The sequence below is a fragment of the Echinops telfairi genome, unplaced genomic scaffold (assembly GCF_000313985.2).
Source record: "Echinops telfairi isolate 266 unplaced genomic scaffold, ASM31398v2 ScPeMD7_7469;HRSCAF=8507_1, whole genome shotgun sequence".
Taxonomy (NCBI): Eukaryota; Metazoa; Chordata; class Mammalia; order Afrosoricida; family Tenrecidae; genus Echinops; species Echinops telfairi.
Genome location: NW_022111373.1, coordinates 7,937,710 through 7,948,136, shown reverse-complemented (window position 1 = coordinate 7,948,136; position 10,427 = coordinate 7,937,710). Strand labels below are relative to the sequence as shown.

The following is a 10,427-nucleotide window of genomic DNA, read 5'->3' as shown; positions in this document are numbered from 1 at the left end:
GGGTGTCGTGGTTTACATACCCATATATAGCTTTTTCATGCAGGCCTTGATTTCACAATTGAAACATTATAAAGGCGTTCTTCATTAGCATATTCAAAGTCAGACAACTTGAAATAATTGCACTGAGTTAGAAAAATACAGCTCAATGGAGCAAAATAAAACTCGAGAACTTGTGACTCTATATATCTCAATATTCTTTAAAATTGTGACTTCTCTGTTTCTGCGAATGACGGGGGACAAGAAAGGACAGCGATTTGACAACGTAGAAGAGGTGAAGGAAATGCTGAGGGCGGTGCTGTCAGTCATCCAAACAGATGAGTTTGAAAATGTTTCCAAGGATGGAACTGCAGATTTAACAAATGTATTAAATGTAATGGAGAGTACTTTGAAGATGTTAAGGTTGTTTTGTAACAAACTTTAAACACATAGCTTTGAAAAAAAATTCTGTTTTTTGAGGGGGGTACCCCCTCATATATATGTGTGTGTATATATATATACATACGAGATCACAAAGTATGCAGTGTCTTGTAATTTATTTTCTTACTTCTATTTAATTGTACAATTTAAAAATTTCCCAGGTCTCTACACGTAGATTTCACTTTTGACTATAACATCATTATAGTTCATTGTATCTATGTATTCCATAGAAGGTTTATTAGACTGTTTCTAGCCTTTCACTACTATAAATAATGCTTCAATGAGGTGTATGTTTTTGTTTATACCTAAAAATCATTTTTCTAGGATAGATATTACTACGGATTGAATTGAGCTCCCCCCAAAATATGCTGAAATCCTCATCTAACTGTGAATATGGCCCTATTTAAAAATAAAAGTTTCTTTTGAGGCCTGGTCATATAGTGGTTATGCAATGGGCTGTGATTCACAAGGTCAACAGTTCAAAACCACCAGCCACTCCTTAGGAGAGAGACGAGGCTTTCTACACCTGTAAACAGGGATAGTCACGGAAACTCACAGGCAGTTCCCCCTTGTCTTCTAGGATTGCTGAGAGTTGGCATGGACTCGAGGGCAATGAGTTTGGTTTTGGTTTTGAGACATAAAAAGAACAGAACAGGCAGAGCCACAGAGGAAGACAGACCCTAAAAACACCAAGGGACACCTGCAGACTCCCAAAGCTAGCGGAGGCCCACAGGAGGAAATGGCCTGGTGGAAACCCTGATGTGGGCTTTAGCTTCCAGAACTGTAGGGCAGCCAATCTCTGCGCTTGGAAGCACCCACTTGCGGGGAACTTTGTTACAGCAGCACCGGGTAACTAAACAGACATCCAGAATAAGGCAGGCTGGTTCAAAAAGGCGGCACGTTTGAAATTTCAATAGATACTGCCTCATGGCCCTTCAAGAAAGCTGTCCCAAATTACACGCCCATTATCAATGCCAATTCCTTCAGCATCTCCTAATCTGGACAGCCTTCCACCTCCAATCTGTGAGATGAAATTTAATTTGTAGTCTCCAGACTACTCGGGAAACGAGCACTCTTTCCACTTTACCAGCTGTGGCTGTGCCTTTCTTCGGTGAATGACTTTTATGCGTGTCTTTTGCTCATTTTTCCATTAAGAGTTGATCTGTCATTCTTATTTATCTTTCCATTTCTTGACTCACAGGAATCTGTATGATTTTTCTTTTTAATGTTCTAAATTTCTTTGGATTTGCTGGATCTTTATCTCATAAAAACTTGTAAGATTTGCTTCAATTCTTCTTGGTTTTTTTTTCAAATGTGCCGGTTTTAATGGAAGTTGTGTACAAGATATTTTACTCTTGCATTTTCTCAAGTGATTCTTCCTTGTATTTGCCCTTTTCCTTTCCTACTTGGCGAGATTTGGGTTTCCGTTCCAGGATCTGTTTGCGGTCTTTGTCCAGTTTTAACCTTGTCATAACCACGTGGCTGGGTGAATGCCCAAATGGACAGTGGTGCCGCGAGCTTTATCTCGCTGCACGCGCTCAGTGTAGATGACGTATTTCTTCCGGTAAACCTGGACCACTTTGCCACTCTGCTGACCTTGGTAGTGTCCTCGCACAGCCTGAACTTCATCATCCTTGCGGATGGGCATGGACCAAACATTGTATTTCTGTCTCAGTTCCTTAGAAAGAGGGGAAGACATAATCTTCCTGCGAACATGGGAAGGTGCGCTGAAATGCCTTTTCCTGTTTTTGCTCCCGTCCCAAGTCACAAAGGGATTGAACTTCATTTTGGCTCTGCCGGTTCTGTAAGTTTCCACGAGATCTCCGACTTGCTTTCATTCTTATGTTCTTACCTTTGACCTCTTATCTGTAATTGCAGTACTAGGATTAGGCTGGAGCATGGTGTCTTAGATATTATTTCCTACTTAATCTGAAACTTTTTATGCTTTAGACAAACTCATGGAACAGTTGCTAAAAAGAATAATCCTTTAACTTTATGTTGCTTCTCGTCAATAAAAGAAGTGAATGTCTTCAGAAACTATTTTTAAAATGTAAAGAGATCATCCCTCATAACCTAACACAACCATCTGGCAGGCCTAGATTTTGTTGCTGTTTGGCACTGTGTCCATTCTCCGTGGGTGAGAAGGGGAGTCCTTCCGTGCCGAGCAGAACCGCCCCAAAGGACTTCCCAGGCGGGACTTCAGAACCAGACTGCGAGGTCGATCTGCTGAGGAGCCTTCCGGGGGTTCAAACCGCCAGTCTTTGGGCTGGTCACCAGGTGCTTATCCTTCACCCAACCCAGGCACTTCTGGTCACGGAGTAAATACTCAAAAATATTACACACTGAAACAGCTAAAAAGAGACCAGCTATACGAATGCTTCATTGGAAAATTGCTACTGATACACAAAACGTTGGCCACCAGCGAAAACATAGAGCTTCTCTCATATACAAATGATCCAAGAGGAACGGACCTAAAGAAACCTCTAAGTCCACTCTCTGTATGGCAAACTGTCAAATCATTTTTGTTTCTAAACCAGCCTACTCCACACACCTCTAATTACACATGGCACTTACGATTCTTGTGGCCTAATGTCATAATCCTGTCCATATCATCGGCATTATTTACCACGTAAGCTGACAAATCTTTAATATAAACTCCCACATCAGGTCTTTCTTTAACCTAAAAAATCAAAACATGAGGGATCATAAGACTTTACACTCAATATGTCTCTTGCAATTATTTACTGACAATCTGCTTTTGGTTAAAGAAGTAATTAATTTATTAATTAATTTATGTTATGTGTTAATTAATTTATTTTGTGATTATCTGACATTTATTCAAATATTCACACATTTTTTTCTACTCTAAGATGAATGGTGAAAGTGGTCTTTAGAGGGTTAAACTCCTCCCACAAACTGTACAAAGCTGGAATTTCTCAAGTAAGAAGTTTGGTTAGCTTCTTCAGATTAAAAATATGTTTTGGGGGTTTTTTAAATTTCTATTTTATTTGGGCCTCTTACAGTTCTTATCACAATCCATACATACATCCATTGTGTACTTCTATACATACGTTGTCATCATCTTTTTCAAAACATTTTCTTTCTACTTGAGCCCTTGGTATCAGCTCATTTTTTGCCCTCCCTCTCTCCCCTCTACCCCGTGATAATTTTTAATTATTCTTTTTTTCGTGTCTTACACCGATTGCTGTCTCCCTTCACCCACTGTTCTGCTGTTCGCCCCGAGATGGGGGCCATACGTCGATTACTGTGATCTGTTCCCCCTTACTCCCCCACCCCCTTCCCTTACTCTACTAGTATCGCTGCAGTGAAAAATGTGTTTCTTACATGCATGCCTAGATCTAATAACACTATCTCTGGCACCTTAAAAAAATTTTGTCATAAAAATCTGGAGCCATTATGAAAAGGTATGGTCTCATAAACCCTGTTTGTCAGGGTCATAGCCACTTTACTTGTAAGAGCCAGGACTATCAAAGACCCAGATGGCGCCAGCAAGTGAAGGAACGGTGAAACTATAGCACATAAGGGGTTTCAAAGAGTTGTGAGAAAATTCCACTATCTTTTCACTGCATTTTCCCACGAACTTTTTGAAATCCCTTCAACTACCTTCCATTGGACATTATTGAGCAATAAAAAGGAACAAACCACTGAGACATTCAGCAACTTGGATGAGTCATCAGGGGAACTAAGCTGAGTAAACAAAAGCTGATTTCCACAAGGTTACATGTCATGGGATTCCATTTATATGACAAAACATAGAAATGAAACACTAATCAGGTGCTGCTAGGGGCTGTGGGCAACAGTAGCTGGGAGAGGGGTTGTGGGAGGAGATGGGGATGCTTACCAAAGGGGACCTCAAGGACCTATGGGGACAGTGAAGTTTTGGTCATGAGAGAGGAGGCACAGCATGGTTGCACAACTTAAAGAATGTGGATCAGTGCCACTAAATTAGGCATGTGAAAACTGTTAAACCAAAGGACAGTTTGCTGTGTATGTACTCAACAACAAAATAAATCAAATTTAGAAGGATCAAACAGAAAATTGGGGGGGGGGGTCAGCATGAACATTGTGTGCCAACATGAGGGAACTTTCTATGCCTTGATTGCAGCAATGGGCACAGAAGCCTGCACACTTCATACACCAGCACAGGACACAAGGGAGCACAAGTGAGACTGGAAACACATGGATACAACCTGTGCATCGTACCAGTGTGGACGCCTGCTTGTGAATGCCGCTACCCCTTGCTGCAGGGGACCTGTAGGAGGGGTGGGAGCTGGCTTGGTCTTCATTTTACAGCTGCATGAGATCTACAATTACCCCCAAAAAGTTTCCATGGAAAAAAGTATCAAGGTGCAGATCGGTGTATATAGTGTTCTACCTTTGCTATAAAAGTTGCATTTCATAAATGAACACTGAAATGATATTAAAAGTATTATTTTTACTTAGGGTGAGGAGAAATGAAATGGGAACAATTATTTTTTAAGGTATAATTTTTAATACTATTCAAACTTTTGGGTGCCATATGATACCTGTGTATTACCCACCAAATAAGTTAAGTATTAAACTTAACTTTGACACAATAAAGCCCTTAATTTAGTAAACGTTCCATTGCTTTGGAAAGTACTCAAATGTCACGTGTCGTTACCTCTAACCTCTGTGTTTGATCCTTGCCCAAAAGGTCACGAACTTCTTCATTATATATTTCCAAATAAGATACTCGAACCAGAAATCTATAAATTTTAAATAAAATATTTTAAAATTACTTTCATTATTACCAATATTATAAATAAAATGTTATTTTAAAATATAAAACATTTTAAAAGTTTAAAATGTTTAGAAAAGGTAAACCTTATACCTTTCCAATGTTTATAGAATCTTAATAATGGGGGGAGGGGGTTCTTTTTTTACCTTGTATCGCCTTCTGCTTTTGCAATATGACCAAATATGTGAGCGAATGAGTTTGGAATGATTCCTCTGAGTTCAGGAACAGCTCGAACACCTTCCATGGTGAAGGTTTTGCCTGTTCCCGTTTGTCCATATGCAAAAATCGTTCCTGAAAATGAAGAGAATAAGTCATGTTTTAGAGCAAAGCTACACATCAGTGGCTCTTGAAATTCTTTTAACAGTAGGGTCCCTTTAAAATCAGGTTCTATCAAAACAGTGGCTTTAATCCCAGGCAGAGGAGTCGGCCCAGAAGCGTGTGCCCCCAGGGCAACCTTGACAGGCCATCCACGATCACGAGCCCTTGTTATGAGGCGTTTTCAGAAAACTGACAACTGCACAGGCAAGCAAAAGACCAGGAATGTGACACCAAGGCATCCCTCCATCACAGCCACGCACCTGCTCTTTCTGCAAGGGTGACCAGGGCTATCCTACAGCCTTCCCCCAGCCACCCTACAGTCCTGATCTTGTCCTAAAAGCAAAGGCAAACCATGGAATGATTTCCCATTGGAGGTGTGTCATAATGGGCACCATGGGAAAGAGAAAGGTACAAGGATTTCAGAGACATTAACTGAAAATCTACAGGGCTGGCAGACTAGACATAGGGGCAGGAGGATGGATGGGGTGGGGGAAATCAAGGATGCCATCAAACTCTTCACTTAAAAAAGGGAGTCCACGGCCATGCTGGGAGAAAGACGAAGCCTTCTCTCCCGTAAAGAGTGAGTCTCAGAACCCACAGGGCACTTCGACCCATCATCCTACAGGGTCACTGTAAGTCAGCATCGACTGGAAGGTAGTGAGCTTGAGTCCTACTGAGGTCCGGCATTGCCATATAAAGAACAAGGCAGAAGCCGAGATCATGAATTCCGTTGGCAATAGATTGGAGCTAATCTTAGGGATTCCCAACTAGGAGAAACTAACTGAAAATAAAACACACAAATGGGCTAAAGGTGGAAGGACAGAAAAAGAAACGCCCTGGAGGGCTGACTGTATTCATGGATTTGCCTTTCCCCACCCGTGTATTCCAATCAAATTTTGCAAGTAAGCGCAATTAATCTCAAAGATGAAGAAAGAGCATAAAGTGATATTTGCATTGTATTAAGTGTTATAAGTAATCTAGAGATGATTTAAACTACATGGGAGGGCCTGTGTTGGTTGTATGCAAATACTGTACCAATTTATATAAGGGACTTGAGCATCTGCAGATTTTAGTATCTGTGGGGTGGAGGTGGAGTCGGGTCCTGGAACCAATCCTCCACAGATATTGTAGGATAACTATATAGTCAGAGAATTTAAAACTCCTCTCTCAATAATTGATAAGCCAAGTACACTGACATGCAGTTAGGATATAAAGGAGCTGAACAACACTGCCAACTCAATTAACATAACATTCTACTCAACCCAATACCAGGACACACATTCTTTTCAAATATACATTAAATATTTAGTAATAGATACTGTATCCTGAACTAGAAAACAAGTTTCAATAAATGTAAAAGGAGTCATGTCATACAATATATGGTCTCTCACCACAATTAATTAAATATGAAATCACTAATCACAAAAATTGGAAACTAAGTGAAATAGCTAAATAACCCAAAGATCAAAGCCTTCAAGAGGGCAAGTATCTTGTACTGTGTGAAAATGAAAATACATTCAGTATGTCAAAATCTGTGGAAAGGGGGTGGGGGTATGCCTAACATTAAATCCCTATGTGAGAAAGGCAGGAAGGTCTCACACCAGTGACCTCCATTTCCTCCTTAAGAGTGTAAAAAATGGCCAGTTAACCAAAATAGGAGGGGGTGAATGATAACCACACCCCAGGAGGAATCCATGAAAACTATACAGAGAAATCAATAAAACCAAAAGCTGGTTGAGAAGATCAATGACAAAGATAAACCTCTAGCCAGACTAATGAGGGGAGGGGAAGAAATGACCATCAGCAGGAATGAGCATGGGTGCATCACTACAGATTCTTAATGCATTAAAAAATAATAAGGACGTATTATAAAAACAACTTTTAGCCAATAAAACAACTTTTAAAGTAGTCAAATTCCTTAAAAGCACAAACTACCTAAGATCACTCAAGAAAAAAAGATTACCAAAAACAGTTCTATCTAAAGGAGCCCTGGTGGTGAAGCGGTTACACGCTGGGCTACCATCCACATGGTTGGCAATTCACTACCACCAGCAGCTCTGCATGAGAAAGACTGGGCATTCTCCTCCCGGAAACAGCTACAGTGTTAGAAATCCAGGGAAACAGCTACAGTGTTAGAAATCCAGGGGGTCACTATGAATCAGCCTGGACCCATGGCAGTGGGGTTGCTTTATCATTCATTCTTGTTATCAAAGAAATTTAATTTGAAGTTAAGAACCTTCCCACAAAGAAAACACCAAGTCCACATGCCACCAATAGTGAACTCATACTGCAAGAAGTAGTAACTCCAATTCTAGATAAATTATTTCAGATCATTGAAAAGGAAAACTTCCCAACTCACCTAGGAACTTAGCATTCTTAGGATACCCAACCCAAACAAAGGTACTTACAAGAAAACATCATATACCCCCATGAGCATAGCTGTAAAAATGTTCAATAAAATCTGAGCAAATAGCATCGACTGTTGCTGTTAGGTGTTGTCGAGTCCTTTCTGACCCGTAGCAACTCTATGTACAAAGAACAAAATACTGCCCGGTCCCGCACTATCCTCACAGTTGCTCCTACTTTAGGGGCCATTTTGCAGCCACTGTGCCAATCCATCTCATCGAGGGCCTTCCCCTGTTTTACCTGCTCCTCGTCTTTACCGAGCATGGTGTCCTTCACCAGGAGCTGGTCTCTCCTGGTAACATGTCAAAAGCACACCACTCTTGCTTTTAAGGAGCAATCTGGCAGTACTTCTTCTGAGACAGACTTGTTGATTCTTTTGGCAGTCCGTGGTACTTTCAATATTCTTTGCCAACACTACAATTCAAGCACATCATTTTCTCTCTGATTTCCCTTATTCAATGTCCAACTTTCATATACATATGAGGCAAATGAAAATACCATGGCTTGGGTTAGATGCACTAGTGCTCAAGGGAACATCCTTGCTTTCAATATTCTAAAGAGGTCTTGCGTAGCAGATTTACCTAATTCAATGTATTGTTTGATCTCTTGACTCCTGCTTCCATAAGCATGGACGGTGGATCCAAGCAAGACAAAATCCTTGACTTCAATCATTTCTCCATTTATCACCTATTGATCCACCTGTAAGGATTCTGGTTTTCTTTATTTATTTATTTTAAATCATTTTATTGGGGGCTCTTACAGCTCTTCTATCAATCCACACATCCGTTGTGTCAAGCACATTTGTACATATATTGCCACATGTTGTCAATAAGCACCCAATTCTGATACGTCTTTTTCATCTAGTCCAGCTTCTATGATGATTTGCTCCGCATACAGATTCATTAAGTACAGTGAGAGGATACAACCATGGCAAACACTTTTCTTGATTTTAAACCATGCACTAACCCCTTGTTCTGTTTGTACAATTGCCTCTCGATCCATATACAGGCTCCACATGGACACAATAAACTTCTCTGGAATTCCCAATCTTCTCAAGGCTACCCAGTTTGTTATGCTCCACAGAGTCTAATGCTTTTGCATAATCAACAGAGCATAAGTAAACATCTTTCTGACGTCAGCCATGAACCCCCTCCCGTGCCCCTCGTGCCCCTCTGAATCCAACCTCCACCTCCTCAGCAAAATGTTGCTTGCATGAAATACCAGTGATATTTTTCTACAATTTGAGCATTCTGTTGGGTCATCTTTCTTTGGAATGGAGACAAATACAGTAATAGTTGTACTGACTGAATTTCCTTATATGTGGACAGATATTATCCTATCACAGACAGCACTGCCCTTCAAGATAGATCTTGCAATCCCCTTCTCGATGATGAACATGACACCTCTTGAAATCTGTCGCTCCTGGCAGATGATTTTGATTCAGAATGCTAACGCCAGTCCATTTTAGCTCACTAATGCATAGGATATCCATCTTTGTGTGTTTCATTTCATTTTGGAGGATGTCCAGCTTTCCTAGATACATACTTTATTAAGTCCCAGCCATTAACAGATGTTTGCATCTGTTTCTTCTCATTTTGAGTCATGCCCAGCAGCAAATGAAGGTGCTAAAGGCTTTATTCCTTCAGACTTTGCTCCAGCCACTCAGTATGGTCAAGTCTACTTTGAGAAGGCACCTCTCCGACTCAGTCATTATGTTGAGCGCCTTCTGCCCTCACGGGCACATCTTCTGCCACTATCTCTGACGGTGATCTTCGGATATTCAGAAGGTTTCTTCAGTATCTGGCAATGTTTCAACGCTATCCATACGGTTTTCAAAGGCTAAATCCTCTGACGTGGGCAGCCTATTCCTTTTTTCATAACTGGTTCTTAGTCTGAAAGCGCTGCTGAAACCTACTCACTTTGGGTTGACTCTGCTGTTTGAAAATACCAGTGACATAACTTCCAGAATCACAGCAACACACAGCCACCACAAACTGACAGACAAGTTACGGAAATAAAATCTAACATTATATAAAAAAGATAATACTGCATAACTGGATAGAGTCTATCTTAGAATGCAAGGCTGGCTTAGTATATTTTTAAATTTATCAATATAATTGATCATATTAAAAATTTTAAAAAGATAATTTCAAAAGGCAGAGAAAAAGCCTTTGTCAAAATCTCACAATCAATCCTGAAAAAAAAAATTCTCAAAAAACTGGTAACAGAAAAAAAAGACATAGTTGTATTGATAATTAGTGTGAGTGAAATGAAAAAGTTGAAAACAAAGAGCTAAGATCAGAAGGAGGGAATTCTGGCCACTGTGACAGAAACAAAGCTGGAGGTCCCATGATAGATTTCTGCACAGCCAACGACTTCTTCATTGCAAATTTTTCAACAGCAGAACAATAATTATAGGCATGGACATCACCAGGTAGAATACACAGAAACCAAACTGTGTTAGACAGGGTTCTCTAGAGAGATAAAACCAGATTGCTGATAATTT

The 10,427-nt window shown here is 40.3% G+C and overlaps 1 protein-coding gene and 1 pseudogene across 3 annotated transcripts in view; both read right to left on the bottom strand.

Moving 5' to 3' along the window:
* KIF3A (kinesin family member 3A) overlaps positions 1 to 10,427 on the bottom strand; it is a 48,716-nt gene that overhangs the window by 29,784 nt on the left and 8,505 nt on the right. For all 3 annotated transcript variants that reach the window (XM_045285002.1, XM_045285001.1, XM_004696605.2), the window contains exons 3-5: positions 5,344 to 5,488; positions 5,081 to 5,165; positions 2,992 to 3,097 (exon numbers count right to left, since the gene is read on the bottom strand). In XM_045285002.1, coding sequence (XP_045140937.1) covers positions 2,992 to 3,097; positions 5,081 to 5,165; positions 5,344 to 5,488 — 336 coding nt within the window. The remainder of the gene's footprint in view (positions 1 to 2,991; positions 3,098 to 5,080; positions 5,166 to 5,343; positions 5,489 to 10,427) is intronic.
* On the bottom strand, positions 1,767 to 2,203 carry LOC105978913 (annotated as a pseudogene).